This window comes from Saccoglossus kowalevskii, chromosome 16 (assembly GCF_978046115.1).
Source record: "Saccoglossus kowalevskii chromosome 16, keSacKowa6.1, whole genome shotgun sequence".
NCBI lineage: Eukaryota > Metazoa > Hemichordata > Enteropneusta > Harrimaniidae > Saccoglossus > Saccoglossus kowalevskii.
In genome coordinates, this window is record NC_140656.1 from 9,219,076 (window position 1) to 9,240,528 (window position 21,453).

General features: G+C 34.1%; 2 protein-coding genes across 2 annotated transcripts in view; one reads left to right on the forward strand and one right to left on the reverse strand.

Annotated features, from left to right (window-relative positions):
- The window catches only part of LOC100367669 (uncharacterized), a 35,121-nt gene extending 25,885 nt beyond the window's left edge, over positions 1-9,236 (reverse strand). Inside the window, exon 1 of the mRNA XM_002734179.4 lies at positions 9,031-9,236. Within this exon, the coding sequence (XP_002734225.3) occupies positions 9,031-9,186 (156 nt within the window). The 5' untranslated portion in view covers positions 9,187-9,236. The remainder of the gene's footprint in view (positions 1-9,030) is intronic.
- LOC100367516 (PRKR-interacting protein 1 homolog) lies at positions 183-19,477 on the forward strand. The gene is made up of 6 exons (XM_002734178.4): positions 183-346; positions 9,506-9,596; positions 13,600-13,700; positions 14,612-14,697; positions 17,032-17,084; positions 18,581-19,477. The coding sequence occupies exons 1-6, from the start codon at positions 224-226 to the stop codon at positions 18,670-18,672; spliced, it is 546 nt and encodes a 181-aa protein (XP_002734224.1). The 5' UTR covers positions 183-223; the 3' UTR covers positions 18,673-19,477.
- The last annotated feature ends 1,976 nt before the right edge of the window (positions 19,478-21,453 follow it).

The following is a 21,453-nucleotide window of genomic DNA, read 5'->3' on the forward strand; positions in this document are numbered from 1 at the left end:
GCGACCTCTCAAGGCGGAAAAAGCACACAGTGAACACCAAAAACGGCGATTCACAGTAAACTCATTTAAAACCAATATTTACTATTAAACATAAATTAATTTTGTGTATACACAACTTTTTCTTTCATTACAAAGCTGAGAATCATTTTTTTTTTCAATTACGATGAGTTATTTCGAAAGTAAAACACGTATCAGCCTCGAGAGGACGCACTTCGTTGTAAAAATGGCGGACGAAGAGAAAGAAGACAAGAACACTAAGCTGAAAGCGGAAAAGAAGAATGTATACATTCCGAGAAATGCTTCAGACGAACAGCGATTAAAACTAGAAAAACTGATGAACAATCCTGTGAGTGTAGTGATTCTGATATATTTTATTGATACTGATTGAGCTGTACGAATGTGAATGTTAGTTTAATAATACGTCATGTTTTCCTGCATCAGCCGTGTGAATGTGAATGCTTATATAGACACATTTTCAAATGACACTTTCAAATTTCATACTGACTCCCCCCATTTTACAACGATCTATTTTTATTTTGAGGAACCCAGCTCACTAAAAAAAAGCACCAGTCTTTTTTTGTTGAAATATGGCAATACATTAACCCCGACATTAACCAAAATAAACTTGATAATAATACGTTATTTTTACTTTTACAGCAAGTCTCAGAAGTATTGGGGCAGCCTATTTGCAAACTTGGTAGCGAATTGGCTAACTGCTTGTGTTTTGGGTTTCAAATCTCGCTGGCACCGACATCCACTCTGGGCGAGTCTATATTGCATTAGGGGACATAGAATGTTTTTACGTAGCCTGGTACATTTATGGATTCCCCTGAACGAATTTGCTTTGTTACGTGAGGCATGATAATGTATTAGTAGTTTCCATGTTCAGCCTGAGAATGACCTCAGTCAGCTGGCAATATATGATAAATACGATTAACCCACCGATATTTACTATATGGGGGTAATCACCTTGAACACTGCTTGAAACTTAATAAATTCGTCAGTTTTGCATTGTATATGAACACCTCATTACATATGAAGAACATAGAACACTTTTCCTGATATATTTGAAAGCAAAATAGATATCCAACTCTAAGACCGACGCTGATTAGCTACTAAAGTATGACAACCGTCCCCTCCTGTTATATAGATTCACCCAGAATGGGTATGACAAGAGGGCGCCAGTAAAATTCAAAAGCCAATCGTTTAGTCAAAACTGAAGCGTTAGCCAATTCGCTAGCGAGTTTGCAAATTGGCTGCCCCAATACTTCTGAGATTTGCTGTAAAATATATGTAATACAGGTTTCTGTACTTATAGAATTGTCATCTCCTTTCCACCTCTACACACACAGCTTTCACGTTCTTACCGTAGAGGAACACCTAGAAGCAATTGAGGGGGGTAACAGATCAAAGCATATATAAAAATATATACTGTTATAACAAGATGGGCAACTTTCGCGGTCAGTAATATTTCCGAAAATATTATTATATCACAGCATTTCGGCTATTTTTTTTAACAAATCCAAAATCACTCTTGATAACTTTGTTTACATTGCATGTGTACTGTAATTGCATTTGAAGTTTTGATAATTTTAATGGTTGTAAATGTTTTAATACATACATGTACACTCACAAAAATACTATTATATTTATTATATAACCTTTATTTGTCCTTGTCGATCTGTGTAACTTCATGTGGAAATCCTAATAAATGTGAATCATGTTCACTGATTTGACTACCGGTACACAGTGTAGTGTCTTCGGCAATTATTTTTTGTTTCGTCGATTTGTGTTGTCAGTAATTTGTTTTGTTTTCTCAGACTTTTCTACAAAAATTAACAGTGGTTACCGGTAAATAGGTACATTATTCCCACTTTGTAGTATATTGTAGCCAGTACTTTTATAAGTTGTTCTTTAGCATAAATATCGGATTGTTTGGAAGTATGATATTGCAATGTGAATTCCGTGAATTCTGCTGTAATGATAATGTAATTCTGCTGTATCTTTGGGCCTACTTGTCATTCAGAGACCTATCATGACCAAGTCCCAGCCCGTTTATGTACCTACTGTCAGTGTCCGTCAGGTATATACAAAATGCGACCAAGAAAACTTCAGAATAGTAAAAAGCGAAAGCTAAAGTCAGTTGCCTATGCCAAGAGCCATAAAACCAAAAATATCTGTCAGTCACCGCCGTCCACAACAGTGATATGATTTTACACATATAACTTCAGAATCGCAAACGACCAGCAATCGAATCATCAATTTTTATGAGTGATGTAACTGGCTATTCCCACTCTCCTCAAAAAGTGAATGTTGTTGAATTTATGAGTGTACTTATTTTTGTACAGTGTCGTAACCATAGCTACAATCAAAGACCTGCTGAACAGGAAGTCTATTCTGGGCAAATACCATTGTTAAACTTTGTAGAGTACAGGACTATTTATACAGGAGATGTTCCAGTAGGGAATTTTTAAAATTGTTCGATTTGCATATCAAAATCCTTTATTGGAAGAGAACATATATAAGGGCTGACTGGGTTATGATTCTCTAAACAGTCTTGAACTTCAGGACTAAAAATAGTACAATACTGTGGGTTCATTCAAAGTTGGCCATTAGTACACTGAGGTGGTTCTACAGAACAGTGACAGAAAAAATATGTATACACAAAAGAAATTTCACGCAAAGAACATTTCTCGCACAAACATCTGAAAATAAAAGTCTAGCTCAAACCTAAGTGAAGAAAAAAAAATTGCACTGTAAAAATCTCCTCTCCAAGAATTACTTTGTTATATACTCTATTTGCTCCATTAGAAGTGAATCTTTAGTAGGAATGCATGGAACCGAATAATTGCATAATCGATCATTATTAGTCCGGAATCCAGTAATTCAGAATGCCCTTCACAGTGCACTCAAGGTTTAAGATGAATCGCTTTGTAAATACAAAGACGTAAATACAAAGATGGCACAGAATTTGATGTCATTACTGATTGGTTGTCTCCATGACTTCTGTACATTACCATGGGAACTTGCATGCGCAGACTGACCCATATGTAAGGCCCACCACAGCCCTCCAGACTAATTCACTAGTCTATTATTCATTAATTAGTCTCATGATAAAAGACGGCATCTAGTCTAGATCATTATAATAGGGACTTTGACCGTAGAAATACCTCTGTCATTCATGTAAGCATATGCACTACTAATAGAACAAATATAGTTAAACACAAATTCAAATGCAAAGCACACAAAATTTTCTATTTTTGATGTATTTTTCAAATGCCCTTTTCTTTAAGTCTTTTTTGTTTTTTGTTTGTTTGTTTGGAAAATGAAATAATATCCTTTTTTTCAGTTTATTTATTTACTGGTAGTTTTTTTCTAAGTTTGGTAATTGTGAGAAAATAAAAATAAAAAAAGAATAAACTAAAATATATATAATAATTACTAGTATATACATATTTAAAAAAATAGGAATTCTATTTTTATCAGATTAAACCAGGAATATATCACTCTAAAAATAGTTAGGAAAATGCTAAAAATATGAATGACAAATTAAATTTGTTTATGAAATATCAATTTTAAAATAACCATAAACATTAAAAAATCAGTGATTGTGCAGTGGGAAAATGCCCCACACTTTTCGTGGTGTGCACAGTGACCAGAAAAACTTGCTTCAGTTGTAGTAATCTGGTTATTAGTCCCCGTTCGGACAAAGTCCGAAAACAGAATTATAATTCTCCGTCCGTGTGTCTGTTCGGAGCCATATCTCAGAATCCCTTGGACCAATCCCGTTCATTCTTTGCATGCATGTTCATTTTAGTACTTTATGTGGGACATATGCACATGCAATGGTTTAGCGATTCGATTCAAAATGGCCGACTGGCAGCCATCTTGTTTTTTGAAAATGTTGTATTTTGGACATGCTTTGTCAGTTTTCATTCAAACTTGGTACATAGATTATACATGTTAGGATACATGTCCATGATGATTTATTTCACAATTGGATCAAAGATGGCCGACTGGCAGCCTTCTTGTTTTTTGAAAATGTCGTATTTTGGACATGCTTTGTTAGTTTTCATTCAAATTTAGTACATAGATCATGCATGTTAGCATACATGTCCAGACCGTTAGTGAGTTCCTGAGTCTGTCCGTTCGATCGTCCGTGTTTTCGTCCATCCGTGTGTCAGTCTGTCAAGAGTCATATCTCAGAATCCCTTGGACCGATTCCGTTTATTCTTTGCATGTGCCTAATACCTTATGTGGGACATATGCACATGCAGTGGTTTAGTGATTCGATTCAAAATGGCCGACTGGCAGCCATCTTGTTTTTTGAAAATGTTGTATTTTGGACATGCTTTGTCAGTTTTCATTCAAACTTGGTACATAGATTATACATGTTAGGATACATGTCCATGATGATTTATTTCACAATTGGATCAAAGATGGTCGACTGGCAGCCATCTTGTTTTTTGAAAATGTTGTATTTTGGACATGCTTTGTTGGTTTTCATTCAAATTTAGTACATAGATCATACATGTTAGATACATTCATTTTTTGCATGTGCCTAGTATCGTATGTGGGACATATGCACATGTAGTGGTTTCGCGATTTGATTCAAAATGGCTGACTGGCAGCCATCTTGTTTTTTGAAAATGTCGTATTTTGGACATGCTTTGTTAGTTTTCATTCAAATTTAGTACATAGATCATACATGTTAGGATACATTCATTTTTTGCATGTGCCTAGTACCTTATGTGGGACATATGCACATGCAGTGGTTTAGCGATTCGATTCAAAATGGCTGACTGGCAGCCATCTTGTATTTTGGACATTTGTCAGTTGTCATTCAAACTATGTACATAGATTATACATGTTAGGATACATGTCCATGACGATTTATTTTGCAATTGGATCAAAGATGGTCGACTGGCAGGCATCTTGTTTTTTTTATGTGCGGTATCTTGGACATGCTCTGTCAGTTTTCATTCAAATTTGGCACATACATGTCCTTATACATGTTAGGATGCATGTGCATGACAATTTGTTTCAAAATCTGGTCAAGGATGGCTGATTGACAGCCATCTGACTTTTTGGCCTTACTACTATATTTCCACAATTTATGTACCATTTTCATTCGTATTTGTCACATACATCATACATATCAGTGTGTTTCATAATCAGATCAAAGATGGTTGAAAAACGGCTGTTTTTATTTTTGGCCATATTACTACACGGAACATGTGTTTTGATGTAAATAAACAATCTGTTGTATACGCCACTTGGAACTCAAGTTTCAAGGACACGCTCGCGACAACCCCTTCGCTTTAATATGACGAGCACAAAGAAAACTTTCAAAAATTTAATGGGAACTGTGTCGTTTTCAATGACTTGTTAATTATTAACTAACAAAAATAATAAACTTTATTGAATTTGTGTCCTACTTTAGAAATTGATTATAATATGATAGAATCAATTACAAAATTTAGAATAAAAATTATTCGGCATATATTTGTACATTACAGAGAAAAGTTGAATGTCTTGTTTAATTTGTACAAATGTATTTATAATAATAATAATAATAATATAAGAGAATACAGTTACTGTAGCATACATTCATGGGAAAATAATGCATGCTATACTAAGAAGAAACAAATATTTAAAGCATATGAAATTGTTTTTCTAAGTGAAAATGCTAAATGTTCGAAAAACAATTGTGTTTACATAAGTTGTTATTGTCTACGGTTCCCAGCATATTACTGCTTGTACTATGCTAGGCAGCAGGTATAGTTCACATCGATTAAAGGCAGCCATATTAAACAATATTTAATAATTAAGAAAAATGTTTGTATACATATAACCTGCAAAATATTTATTCAAATTGTTAAAAAAAATGTCATATTATAATTTGACTAACACTTTCCAACATATTCTGGCATATTTGAATGTTACTATGGCAACTAAAAGGATGTCGCATAAGAAAATGAGCAAAAACGTATCTCTGTTGATGTGGACACAACAAAATGTTTATTTTCATTTATAGAAGTGATATATGCTGATATATATACGCTCAAAGCTGTGTAAAGTTTGGTTGCGTCAGAGGTACATTACTTGGGGTTTGTAACTACGGTGACATGATACCAAGATCCCGTCACAATCTCGCTCTCGCATAAACGTTCCAACTCAGAAAAAATGCGAATGCGCATGCCCGAGGTAACTCGGATACTGGGATGTCCAGGTAAAATAGCTGCCCACGATATGACGGATTACGAGAACTATATTTTCTGTAAAGTTTGGTTACGTATATTGTTTATGTGAAATTTGTACATCTGGTGTGCAAATTATTGACTGACAATATAACAATTATTACAATTCTACACTTGTGTATACTATTCACATAGTAGATCTTTTGAAAAATTAAATGTTTTGACTTAGTTGCTGAAAACATGTTTGTACAAAGTAGCTGATGTTGTAATATGACTGCTTGTTCTGAATCCGTAGTTCTATATGGCTGTTGTCTGGGTGATGGTACAGTGGTTAGTGTTAGCCTCATACCATGGAGGGTCTGGGTTTGATTCCTAGTGCAGTATAAATCCAATTACAGTCTGCCCTTCCTTTCCAAACATGCTGTATTAGGTTTAGGCGACTGGTTTGCAAACATGCACATGTACTTTCAATCCTTGAATCATTACATAATTGTTTACGTATAGCCACTTTGCGTAATTCTGAGAAATGACAGTTGAGTTCAGAGTGAAATATAGTACTGGAACATGCTCATTATATTATGCAAAATGAATATGTTTTCCTGATGTTTAATTTACTTTTGACATGTTTTTTGAAATGATGATATTTCCTTGAGATTACCCACCATTGATTAATATTATCCTACCACCCCCCCCCCCCCTGTATTTACACATTGATTTGGCAGAATTAACTGTTTCACCACTAGACCTCTTTGCCCAAATTTGTCTGCACTTTTTTCTTGTATTCTTCAATATTTCTGACCCTAATTTTGGAGCTAAGGCAAAATTTGAGTTTTTACGCAAATCTTTTGAAGGTTTTTATGCCCAATTTTCTAAAGGAGAGTGCAGACTATAATCAGAACTATTTTGTGAATTTGTGATGAAATGAGCAAACTGGTGGTGAAAAGGTTAATTAAGCACTATGTAAGCCACTACGTCATTCACATGTCACTTTAATTAAAGTGCCTGTGCAATGCCCACCCTCACGTTGCCCATTTTAGATCTGTGTCCCACTGAAATGGGCAGTTATTGATTTTTTTGATGAAAATAATTACTCGTATCCAAGTAAATTTGGGATATTTCTCGTGTTTGTAGCCACGCCCACCTATTGCCGAAAGTGTGCCACCAAATGACAAAATGTGAGAGGAAGTCATACCCCTGAGTCGTAATAACACTGGTCGTTCAGTATACTTTTAAACGATATACATTTTTTGGTCGGCGTTTTTTCTTTTTTTTTTTGTCAATTTTTTTTTTTTTTTTTTTTTTTTTTGAGAGAGAGTTTTTAGATGTTGTGTTGTGGGCAGTTGCAGTGAAACGTATAGTCATAGTGTATGTATTTACACGTTTCTAATCGATTCGAAGGTGCGACATCACTTAACCTTAGATTCTTTTTTGGGGGGGAAAAACTGTCCTCGTCCGTGAAAAAAAATGACTAGGTTTAAAACAAAACGCCAACAACGTAAACCTGGCACAACACTTTTGAAAGAAATAGATTCCGGACCAGCCCATGATCACCGAGGCGGATTTCAGAAGAGAGGAGGACGTCCGGCAAGTGTTTCAAATCAGTTGACTTTTTTTGCGATCCTGATTATCGTTTTATAGAGACCCTTGTTAAGTAAAAGGTAGCAATAATTTTGACAGTAACATGAAAATGAAGTGTCGGACAAACAGGAAATTACACAGCCCTTACACACTGCTAACTGTTTTCATTTTCGAAGGCTAAAAGTTTCTGAATTGTTTGGTGATTGGTGTTGAATGTCAAATTCACACCTCTGTCCTTTTTTACCTCCATGCTTGCAGCTTGATCTGCGTAATAATTTATGAAATAAGAATCCGGGCTTGGTCAATGTGTTTCCACCAAATAAAGTTTTAATACGATGTTATAATTATGACAATCACGCCATGGATCACGCTAACTCGAATCCACTCTGAATTTATCTGTATGTGTGTCGATCTCGATTATTTTTGTTATCCGATTAAACGCCGCTTTTAACGCACTTGCCCTCTCCATGACTCGACGCGTTCACCTATTTCAACAAAATGTCAATTTATTTCCACGCGGCTGTCATTTATTTAGTAACTGTGATTTGTCGTTTTTTTAATTATTTTATAGTGATCACTGTAGTCTAATGTTTAGAATGTTAAAATATGTTCTCTTTTATTTTAATTTTGAAAATTTTACTCAGACGATCGATGAAATAAAACAGTGTAGTGACGTACCTAGTAACCTGCTAAATAACGAGATAATTCTGACGTCAAATTCTATTTTGTCCAGCAACCGTGTACAAACGTGCGCTGGTGTCGGTGATGATCACGGTGACCAGCTACACCAGAACGGACATATTTCGCATCTAACTCAACCCCATGCAACAAAAATTGATACTATGTGTTCATTATGGTCCATTCTTCCTTGATGAACAAGTACATAAGTGACAATATAGTCAAAGATGAGAAAACTGCACAAGAAATTTGCCTTATTTACACGTATCGGCAATGCAAGCTGCCATGCGACTTCTCCTTCTGACGTCACAAGGGGAATTTATGTATGCAAATGAGAAGCTAATGAGGAGCCTCATTTTAAAATACACAAAAATAAAGTTGCCGTAGACTGAGTTTAAAACACATTTTTTCACTTAAAAAAAATAATTCATGCTTAGAAACATAAAAATTAATAATATTTCTGTATCAATTGATAATTTTAGGCGTGAAAATAGCAGCCATTTCACAGGCACTTTAAGTGCTGAAACACAAGACATGAACATTTGTAATTTTGCAAAAATCCAAATTTACCAACCTGATCAGTTTTAATTTGCATGCCTTGTTTTTCAGTATTTTCCATATTGATGTTATTGTCCTGCTTTAAGTTGTCTGACTTGTCTGGAATTGGTTTCTTCTGGTCTTTTATAGTCTCTGGTGGAGGTCGTTCAGACAACTGTTTTGCAGCCTCCATATTTCACTTCCTTCTCAAGCTTCTCTGTACAATGCTATTGTGTTGATATTTCTTGACCCTAGTATAGGTCAGATTGTGAGAGGGATATAGTATGATTTACTAGTATGAAATATCACTTCCTGTTTTCAATTGTGTTCGTTTGTCATTAATACAAAAAACTCTTTTGTTAACAGTTGTTCAATTTAACACTGGTCAACGTATGTATTGTGGTGAATACTGTGAAAGCAATAACATTAATTCGCCAATTTTATTTGAAACCATTCATTAAAATCTAATTGTCTAATACTATCCATTTCAACATTATTATCTTGTTTTGCAGTTGGCTTTTCAGGATAAACTGGTGAGGATTCCTGATAAACCTAAGGACTGGAAACCGAAAGATGCTCCTGAGTTTGTCAGACATGTCATGGGTAAGAAATAACAAGGAAGTCTGACTGATTTTCCTGGAAGCGTTAATCATAAAATGTTATTGCTGCTGCCGTCCTCAATAATAATAATAATAATAGTCAATAATAATAGTGAATAATAGTCATGCAAACTAATTTCCTTTCAAAAAAAAAAATATTTTACGCATTTTTCCTAGAATTGATTAAAATTTGCTCTGAAATGAATGGAATATAGTTCCATAACTGACATTTTCATGGAATATTTCATGGTGTCAGCTTGTACGCCCAAGTTGCACAACGTTCCAGTCATGCTGGAGAAAAATTAAACTTGATGGTGTGATAACTTATGGTATGATTCAATTAAAATTCTTAAAAACTTTTGGTAAATAATATTACTGGATGTAGTTCAACTCAAACGCACTCGACCTTCAATGATTGATACAAAGATTGTGAAACAAAGGACTTACTAATCAATTGATATGGGAAATTTGAATCACGCATTTTGTGTGTCTGCAGAATGTTACTTGAGAGATTGAGCCCCTGACAAAGTAGTACAGAAACATAATTAAAAAAAATAATACCCCCCTCCCCCGGTATGTACAACGGAACAAAAACAAGGGTGGGAAAACATGCTTGTCATCAGCATATTGGTAATGTGGTAACATTTGCAAACTCTACGGTAGCTGATGCTTTAGTCTTTGTACCACCAGTTCAATCTTTTCATCACAAAATAGTCCTGTTTATAGTCTGCACTTTCCTTCCGAAGAAAAATAGCCAAATTTTTTTAAAAACTGAAAATTGACTCAAATTTTGTCTGTTAGCTCCAAAATTTGGGTTCATTTCTCGAAATTTAGAAGATTATACTAAAAAAATGCAGAAAAATTTGGGGGAGAATATCTGGCATTGAAAAGGTTGAACTCTAACCCTGAGAAGGGTTAAAGTTGAAAGTCACCTGGTACCTGTCTGGTAATCAATTATAAGAAACGCTGTCTTTGACCCCCAAATATATGTAATATCATAAAATAAATTAAATAACTAATTTATTAAAAAATGAGTACCCCGGTAGTCACATTATTTAGATCATGTTCCACTTTTTATAAATAACTAGCTTTTCCCTGGATGAGTACTATTTTCAGCAAATGCAGATTATAGCTGAATTGCACCATATGATTTGACAAAGTGTTGTTTGCCTTAACACATAAAAGAAGTTTTTTACATTTTTTGGTAACAAGAAGTAATTATCAAAAGTATAGGACTAACCTCTATCGCTGTCACTGACTGTCAAATGATGCCTGGTATTTATCTTACCTGTACATTTTTAATCCAGAATTAAAAAGTATTTCTAAACTGTTTATAAATCAACCTATCACATAGCTGCTTTTATTGTACAGTTTATATTCGCTTCTGATGAACCAGCCGTACCTGAATTTTAGCAGCCAATCACTTTTAGTTCCTTTTCCAAAATCTAAAAATTATTGATTCAATGTTCATTTGTCTGTGAGTTCAAATACAATTCATGATATCATACTTATTCCTGTCATTTTTGTTTTCGATTCAACATAAAATGGGCGACTGGTGGCCATTTTGAATGTATAATAGCTTGATCCCAATGCTGGAATTTGTCTGCAGCAAGTTCCAAGCGATGACTGAACCAATTTCAGTCAAACTTACTATTTTTTTGAAATGGCTGTCTGTTGGCCATATTGTTTTTTCACTCAGTTCCACTGTTTTTCTAGGTCAAACTTTCAATCATAGTGATATGATTCCAAAATGGCGAGGCACTTAAATTATTGATGAGAACATGTCTTTTACAATGACCTGTTTACTGTATGTTATAAGATTTAAAGGCCAAGATATACTATAAATACGCTTCAAAACAATAGGGATTGTTTCCTTGAAAGTCAATCAATGTCACGTGATGTTGGGTCGCTGAAACAGGTTGGAGTCTAATCTCCAAAAACATTTACACAGTTCCTAGTGCTTTTCTCATTATCACATAGCGGATTCAACGAGGACAATGAAAATCGCGTTCGCAAGTTTAAAAAGTCGCCATTAAGAGTACGAACCAGAAATATCCCTAGTGTGTTTTAATGAAATGAATACTGTGTTTAGTATTGTTTACTGTTACTGTTACTTGGTGATAAAGAGCGTGTTTCGGATAATACAAGTCCCAACTTTCCTCGTCTAACCTGCCTCATGCACATTAGGAAATGTACCCTAGTCGGCATATAGCAGTTTTATTTTGTGATACAAGTGACTGTGGTCGGTCATCAGGTTTTTGCACGCAGTGATGCATCATCTCAAATTTATTATCTTTACTATTGCCACATTCCAGTAGCAGCATTTATGCGGGTTATAGTGTGAACGCCATGCAGTGAATATTTTTTTTTTATTGTTGACCGTAGCGAGCATGACAGCATCCTAAACATACATGCATCTTGGTCATCGCTGTGGCATCGTAGTTCAACAATACGAGAGTGGCAATAGAATATGATACGTCATTCTGCATCTCAGATGAACGCTGTTGTTGAAATAAACGTAATTCAAAGAAATGGTCAATGCCACATCACTTTGTAACACGTTTCATATTAGCTTGTCATTACAGAATGCCTATGCAGGTCAGGTCTGTGCTCTATGGAAGCAAGTCAGACTGTCCCGTTATATACTTTGATGCTTATGGGTATTAGTGCTATCAGCTTGTAAATAAACTATGAATTTCTGTAAACATAGGCTATGCAAGTGATTAACAGGACTCATTAGCATAGCCACACCTCCAATAAACACTTATGAATTGGGCCTTTAAGCAGAAAAAATAAAATGAGAAATTAGGGATTTATAAAATGGTGTCTAACCACAGTGTGCTGTACAAAATGATTTTAATAATTGTCTGTACTAATAAATAATAAATAACAACAAAAAATAATAATTATATGCAAAAATCTGAAACGACACTAAAACTCATTGACCTATTTCTACCTTATTTTGAACCCCAGAAGTTTAAGTTGCTTAATATGGGATTTTAACCATTTGAGCAGATTTTAACAAATATTATGGATCGTAGGTGATGTCTGACCTGCTATATGGATTACAGATTATACTATTCATACATGGAAAACTGAGACCACGATAAACCTCTTTATGATAGAGTAATACTCAGATGTGGTCCATCCATCAGCTCTGATTCAGTAACCAAATGTTATGCTATATTTCTAGATTAATTACATAGACATTACTGCATAGTACTGTAGGCACATTTATTCATATTCACTGGTTTTTAATTTTGCTATTTTCGCAGATAAGTAAAATTCGCTAAATTTAATTCAAATGTAGAATAACAAAGGACTCATTGTTCCCCAAGTTAAACGCAGTGAAAGTGAGCAAAACATACAAAAATAAATAGTAAAATTAAATGCCAGTGAAGATAAATGGTTTTATAGTAATAATAGTAGTACCGTAATAATTCAAACAAACTAAAATAAGGCAATTCACGTTTGGACACATGGGTTCTATAAGACGTAAGCTTCGTTTCCGTATTTTAATTTTGACTGAATCATGTGGCACTTTTTCACTGTTGTTGTGCAAAAACAGACTGCATACTTATAAAATCGCAAAATGTTGGAAATATGAATCTTTTGTTCAGGAAAAATAAATTAAACAAAGGAAAAAATAGAATTTCATGACCTCCTTTCCACGATAACGATAACGTGACTTTCTGAGTCACTGTCATCATAGTGGTGCCTCCATTTTCAATTTTATCCACTTTACAAACTTACCAGTCTTATTGATTTTGGAGGTCATGTGACCATATAACAAACACAATATTGAAAAAAATAATATTAATCGAAACTTTAAACCAGGTTCTACCTGAGTATATATAGGTTTGATGGTTTCACGTACGCCCTTCTTTCAATTTGTAGGTCCGCATTTCCCTTGCCAATAAACTATCTTGCTACCTTAAATTAGCTTGAGTGTGTGTTGTGCATCCTCCATACATGCATAAGTGTAAAAAAGACACATTTTTTGTTAGGTTCCAGTGCTGGAGCAGGTAGTGGTGAATTCCATGTGTATAGAGGAATAAGAAGAAGAGAAAATGCCAGACAGACCTGGATTGAAACGCAAGCTAAAAATGTGGGTAATACTTCACTAGTTTACACGTTGACATCATGTTCGATTTCTTTGTCTGATTTCTTTCTGAAATTGTGATAAGATTTTATGACATTAATTGATATCCCAAATTCTGATGCGGTTTCAGTAGTTTAACAACTAAAAACACAAGATAACAATATTTATAAGGTGATTGTCGTTCTTAAATGTTCTCTTTGTATCAACCAGGTCTGGTGAAACACTTATATGGTATTAAAAGCATACCTAAACTAAAATTTGCATTTATTGTATACAGGACCCAAAACAATTATCTTCTTTTGTTCATCGTTTAACAATTATTAAATAATTTGTCTTCAATAAATTTGTTAAAGGTTGATTTAGAGCAATCAAACATTCTCGTACACCAGAAACAATTATTTCTCCATTCTACCATGACACTTGTCACTGGCACCAAAATTATAAAAAGAAAAAATATGAGTCTCAGGCTTCAAATCGATGCACAAAATGATGAGAGACAGAAGCTTTTTTTGGCCTTACCGTGAAAACTCTAAAATTACGACCACTTTTAAATAAATTTTTTTGAAAAACGATTCAATAAATATAAAAGTTGGGTTACATACAGTTGTATCGCAAATTAAAAGTCAAACAAAATTACACACACATTCCTGCGTCAACATAGAAAGTTGCGTCTCTAAACAATTTGTTGGGGTTAAAATAAGTGAGCAATTTCGGGTGAGGTTGAAATTTTGGAGGTCAATAAATTACGAAAACTCACCAAATAATTAGGTCGTTGAATTTTTCTAGTAGGTGAAAGTGAGTAGATGAGTTTTTACGATATTTTGACTATAAACACACCTCTGTTACGTCAATGCATGTGCTACTGGTAGAGCATTTATGGTACGTCATTACCAATATTCATGTCTTATCACATGCAGCAAACTGAAAATGAAGATTATCACAAAAAAATAGAAGAAAACAAAGCACAGTGTGAGGATAAAACTGCCAAGAAAAGAGCTAAGAGGTAAAAAGATTTGACGTGAAATTAATGGAGTACTGTAAAATATGTTGAAATAGCTGCGTATAATTTTAGCAAATTGTACTCAATGCATGAATTAACATTATGAAAATATACTTTCTGTTAAATTAGCTACATCTTGAATTAGCGAAATTACAGATTTTGCTAAATTAGGCAAATTAACATGCTTACTATAATGACATGTTTTACAGTATGTCATGTACTTTTGTTCCAAAGAAACAAATGTCCAATCAGTTGCATTATGGGTAATCAATGATATCAATAGGTAGGTAAAGAAGAACAATGAGAAAATCTTGAGTGTGTGCATAAGACAGCAGTATTCATAAATGACCCTGTGTGTGATCTCTAAGTCGATATGACCCGCCACTGACAATAGATGTTGATGCAACTAGTTGTACTAATTCTGATTCAAAATGGCCAAATGATGCATGTCATTTTATTTTTCAAATCAGATTCCAAATGGCTGAAAAATGTTTTAATAAATGCGGTTCTTGAGCCATATCTCTGACATGATTTGACTGATAATGTTCAAATTTTATATACGGTATTCATTATACATCATGTTATAGATGGCCATTTTGTTTAAATGTACTTGTTTGACGATCAGATACAAGATGCCTGAATGTCAATCATTTCAATGTTAAAAAATCATCTTTTTTTCAAGAAAACTACCAGTCCAATTGCTTTAATACTTTGTAGGTACCACTAGTGGACCTTTGTCAGATTTGTTCATTTAGTAATGATATTTTCAATTCTTTATTTTTAGTCCCTGTTTCAGGCGCAGTATAGTTTTTTATTTCCAGTTTCCGTCTGTGACGCCTCTAACATTTTCTCAGAAATTCTGCAGCAGATATCGATGAAACTTGGCAGGTTGATGAACAAGTCTCTGTTGAATATGCACATAATTTTTTTTTGACTATCCTAAGTGGGTCTTTTTCACGATTTTCATCTTAAATTACTTCTCCCAACAACACTGAGAGAACAACTGAGCATGCTCAGAATAAATAAGTAGGTTAGATGGAAATGCTAGGGTTTTCAGTGACGTCATGACCTTGATCTGAATCAGTGACAGAAATGGACCACAGTCTGGTTTTTGTTTGGTTTTATATGAAAACAAAATTTTTTTTAAAAATGGTCAGAAATGTTGCTGTATATTATATCTTTAAACTGTAAAAATTGCATTCCATTATTAAGAGCCATCACTGAAATACTGGGTCACAAAGTTGAAGATCAGTGAAAACACTTTGCAGTTACTGTTTATAAATCTTGGCCAGGCACATTGACAAATGTCGTCTAAATATAGCTTCAGTTGCCTGGGTCATGGATAAATGGGTCATACCATTACGAATCTCAGTGGAAACTATAGTGGTGATACTGAAACAAACCCAGGTCCTGGTAATATACAAAGACCTGAATTAACAAAGAAGTCAAGTTGTTATTAAAGATACATAAAGGTTTACTCAGATTTATGAATGCAGTTTCTTTAGCATGTATGAGACATTGTTTGGTTGCACTTGTGTACTTTGAGATTTTGGACCCGGGTCAATGGAAGTTATCAGTACAATACTAGATTAAGAGAAATCACTTTATGATGAGTTTTACCCATATAGAGTACATATTAATTCAATTGTTTGCAGATGTTCCATGTATTATTTTAACATGAGTATTTTATAATTAAATGACGGGACTGTGACATTCATGTCTTGTTTATGAATATTTTTGTAATTTTTGGCCAAAAAAATAAGCTATTTTCGACTTTTTTTTTAATTACCCAGAAACCCCCAAACTGTTGTGCACCTGGTGGGTGATACCATTATTTCACTTCTTTACTTCCTACTATATTTATTCTGTTTTTCAATATGGGTATTGAAAAGATGTTTTGGATGTCGTCTACTTTTCCATGCATACAATATATCATTAGTTCTAGTATTTGGAGATCAGAATTTGCATTTCTGACAATATCTACCAACCCTGCCGTCAATCTAATTGCTTTTGATTTGTCTATTCCAATTTAATATGTTATATGTTGTACCGGTAGGTACAATTCAATCAGTTGCTCACATAACACAAGTTGTTGTGGTTTTCTCAGGGTTTTCTGCATCTGTATTGACAAGGATGTCCTGATTGTGTAATTGAGTTTTTGAATTGCATTTTTTGAACCCGTACCAGGACTTTCAAATAAGTGGAATGTCGGTGTGATTTGCCTGAACTGGGTAGCATATCATTCCATGTGACTGCAGTCAGACTGGCATATTACAATATGAGAGATGACAATGAAAGTTAAAAAATTCTACTATAATACTTTTATTTTCATTTCAGATTAAGGAAGAAACAGAAATTTCTTGCGAAAAAAAAGAAGAAGTCAGACAAAGGTACATAATAAAATGTTTCAAAACTATTGGAACAATATGGCAAGATAAGTTTCAAAATTAGATTTTTTCTATTATTATTATATAATTGTAACAAACGTGATTTAACCCTGGTTATAGGATGGTAGATGATAATGATTTTTCTAGGATAGTTCACATTGCCATGTTTACAGTAAAGCTGGTCTTATGTTATTATATTTCGCCGATTATGTATTTAAAAGCCTTGGAAAATATGATACATCGGAGCAAATACTGTACCAGTCAACTAAATCACGGCAAAATTAATATAACAGTTTCGAAATAGTACTGACACGATGTTTTGATTTTGTACATGTGTGTAGCATTGCCGAGTCGAGCGAACGCTTATTACTTACTTCCACCAGATTTATTTCCGCTGCTATTTAGTTTGACCTGCAACTGAATTTTATACTTTCTGTTTTATTGTTACCTGGACCTGTTTTATGTATGTCTGTGGGTCCACGAGAATCACTAATGTAAGAAAAATATGAAACTTCGGTCTGACCTTTCGCGTCACTTCCACTGATATTTCAAGAGTTCACTAACTGGATTGAAATAAAACTTGGAACAGAGATACTATATGAACACCAGACCTGATTAGATTTTGGCATAAATCTGCATATTAATTAGGTAATTTGCATAATAATTCATGCATCTGTTTGCACAAATTCACTAAAACTTATAGATCAGTATCTAAAAATAGCTTCTAAATCTGTGCATATTAGTTAGCTAATTTGCATACTAATTTACTACTTTCAGCAGGTTTGAAATTTGGTACATTGTACTCCTTGTGCAGTTTCATGACTGAAATTTTAATTAAACACTTTGCATAATTAATTGGTTTCAGCGTGTTTGTTGGATATCTTTGCAACAATTTCCTCAAATGACTGTCTAATATTGTTTGCATATTGATTAGCTAATTTACATACTTATGTAAATGTGTAATAATTTAAATAACTGGTATTAGTTTATAATAGTCTGTGCAGTCTAGGTATCTATTTAATTAGCATATTTTGCATACTATCACTTTTCAGTTAAATCTCATAATATGTAGTATAATATGCAAGAAAAAATAATTATTGATTTACAATAATATCAATAAATATCCCTGAACCAATAACAAATCTTTTGTTTAGAGGGTCATTATAACAGTTTTGAATCAGCCTATTTAATCTGCACACTTTCAGTTCATGTCTGGTTACTTGTTAGCCAAGAAATGCGAAGTAGTGTAGTGTTTACATATATGGAGAGTGACCACGAAAAAAAAAACTTCCTAAACTAATAATATTATAATTCATGATCTGCTATTTGCATATCATGTGACCTGGTGAATGGAATACTGTGTGCTTGATCGAATGCAGGATACCCTGCTCTGTTGTCTAACTTCACCCATGGCTGATAGTCAAAGAAGTGGTGTATTTTAATATTACCAAGAATTATTAATATCGGTATCAAGAAATCTTTTTTTTCTTCATTCACAGAAGAAAAGGTTGAATCAGAAAGCGAGAATGAAAGTGAAAGTGAAAATGAAGATGAAGATGATAACAATTGTTTTGTTATTGGTGGAAAATGATTCTAGGGTGAAAAAACAAACAAACTTTGTTTCTAAAAAAGAATCATCAAAATATATCATGTGACAATATGTGCACATGTCTGGAGATAGTGCATTAATGTTTACAAGTTATTGTCTTATTTCCATCTTTGTCAGTATGTTATGTACATAACTGACCTCCATGAAACCTCTCTTTAAAAGAATCCCCAGCATTACAGTACTTGCCTGCATTTGACAGCTGGGTTTGAGCTTAGACTAGTTCTCAAGTAGAGTATTATGGTTCAGATTGTATGGTGACATGGTAAATACTACCTAAGTATGAGACCTGATCCATGTGTACATGTGCAAATATAATGTTCAATTTCTGTCCTTGGTGGAAGTAAACAGGAAATGTCTTGCAGTAAAAATATGATTACCGTGGATCAATAAAGGAACTTGTTTTATGCATTATTTTTCAGATTTAATACTTTGATGGGATAAAGCTTATTTTATTTTATCCCTAATAGTGTGTCTTTTATTTTCACAGTGCAAGTGGTCAATAAATATAATCATACTTTTTTTATTCCTTTATTTGTCAGTGATGACATTATCAGTTGGGGGTTATCCTTCAGTTGATTTTTGTAAAGGGCACACTACAAGAACAGAAAATAGAACATGTATGACTATGGAAAGCTGGTAATTGACATTTGCTGAAAGCGTAATTTATTAAGTTGAGGGAAATATTGACCTCATCGGCGGGTATTGTTTTCATCCATGTCCTTTGCAAGTCTATTTTTAACTGATGTCAATTGTGTATTTTTTTTAATTAAAAACAATTTCAACATAAGCTGTACTCCTCGTGTGCTTTTCTGCTGTGTCAAGGTTTTTTGTTTCAAATGTTTACCTGAGTGACTTATTCATTCACACCACCAGAGCTTATGTCTGCTTTGAGACTCCGCAAAACGATGTAGACGTGCTGTGCTGTAAAGAGGCCATCGTGACGGTAAAGTGGCGATGGACTAATTTTTCATGCTGAAACATATTAATTGGAGAGTAAATAATTTCTGTATGTAACATAAAGCACAGAATTCAGAATATTTGCTACTACCACCAAGATCTGCACTTCATTCATGGAGCTGGTACTTGGTTTTGCTACTACGACCACTACGACTACTACCACCAAGATCTTCACTTCATTCATGGAGCTGGTACATGGTTTTGTGTCAGCTACAACTGGCACTGTTTGTGAAGATACACAGATGCATTTCAAGGGCATTCCAAAAATTGTTGTTAGCTTCGCTTTCTACTTCGTTGAGCAGAGCTAATCATACTACTGATTGTTGGTCGTCGACGGCCACATCAACCTTTTACTTTTTCGACTTCTTGAAAACTGCAAATCTGATTGCTTTGATATCATACAGATTGACCTCTCGCAGAATTGTTCATTTTGTGATTATGTCTTCAATTCTCTAATTTTACAGAATATTTTTGGTAAAAAAAGTTATATTTTTGACTTCTTGTTGAAAACCGCAAGGTACTTCAGGTCAACCTCCCTCAGATTTGCTTATTTCATGAGCATTACTTAACAGCAGAGCTATCTCAGCCAAGAGGCTGCTTGTTTTTTTAATTCATTCAGGCTTTGTCAGACAAGTGGAACACACCCATGTGACATGACAAATTTGACACCCGACACCAGAGTAGTAATCATCTCACAGAGAACTAAATTGATGTATCGGTATTCAATACCTCATACAAAAAAAATAAAATTAGTTCCCAACAAAATGTTTTGGATAGATCATACAAATGTTTTACTCAACTCAGGATATTAAAGTGACAATAGCTACGATTTTGAAAATCTTAGTTTAAAGTTGACCAAGTCTTGTTTGACAACTGCATGGGCAAATTGATCTAAAAATAGGCTAATATCAGGCAAAATTTGATGTTTGTACTAAGGTTCGAATAGTCACCCATTTGTTGACACGGTGACGAAAGAAATAATGTCGCACGACCCAAACTATTGTGGGAAATGACGCCTGAAGTCACCAGTGAGAGGCAGTCAGATAGGCCAAGCTTCTCAAGATGGCATCGTAATTGACATTTCGCCAAGGGGCCCCAGTATATTGTCATGACTGCAATTAATTCTTGAGGTTTGCTTGACAAAACTATGGTTATTTGACGCAACCCTATGGTCATCTTTAATGTACGATGCTGGCTGGCATATAGATCATATGCATTGCTTTCAGTGTCCATATTTCAGCTATGGCTGGAATAAATTTACATTATTTTTTTTTATCAAAACGAAAGCTACAGCTATTTATGCTTGAAGTTGAGAATTTAATACATTTTTTTAACAGAAAACTACTTTTCAATCAAAATGCCAGCTTCCATCTTGAAATACAGGAGATCATAAATCAAATTCTAAGCAATTAGTTGAGCATTGGTTTATTGTGCAAGAAATACGCAGAAAAAGTTGCTAAGATTCAAAATGGCAAACTGATGGCCATTTTGTTTGCAAAATTATTCTTCCTGAGCAAATTCCAGGACTGACTTTACTTTTGTACACATCTTGATCACAGACACTTATTTGTAAAAATGCACTACCATCAAGCTATCAATTTTGTTGCAGTATATTTCCCAATCTTATTCAGTGCATACCTCAATTACATTGGCAAGAATTTCTGTAAGCCAACAGTTGTGTTTCTGTAAAATTTGATGTACTCTGACAGACTGCTAACAATAGTAAACCAACCAGCATGCAGTAATCGAGGGAACTGAAGTTTTAATGTAACCAAACATGCACGCACACAAAGAATCACAAAGACG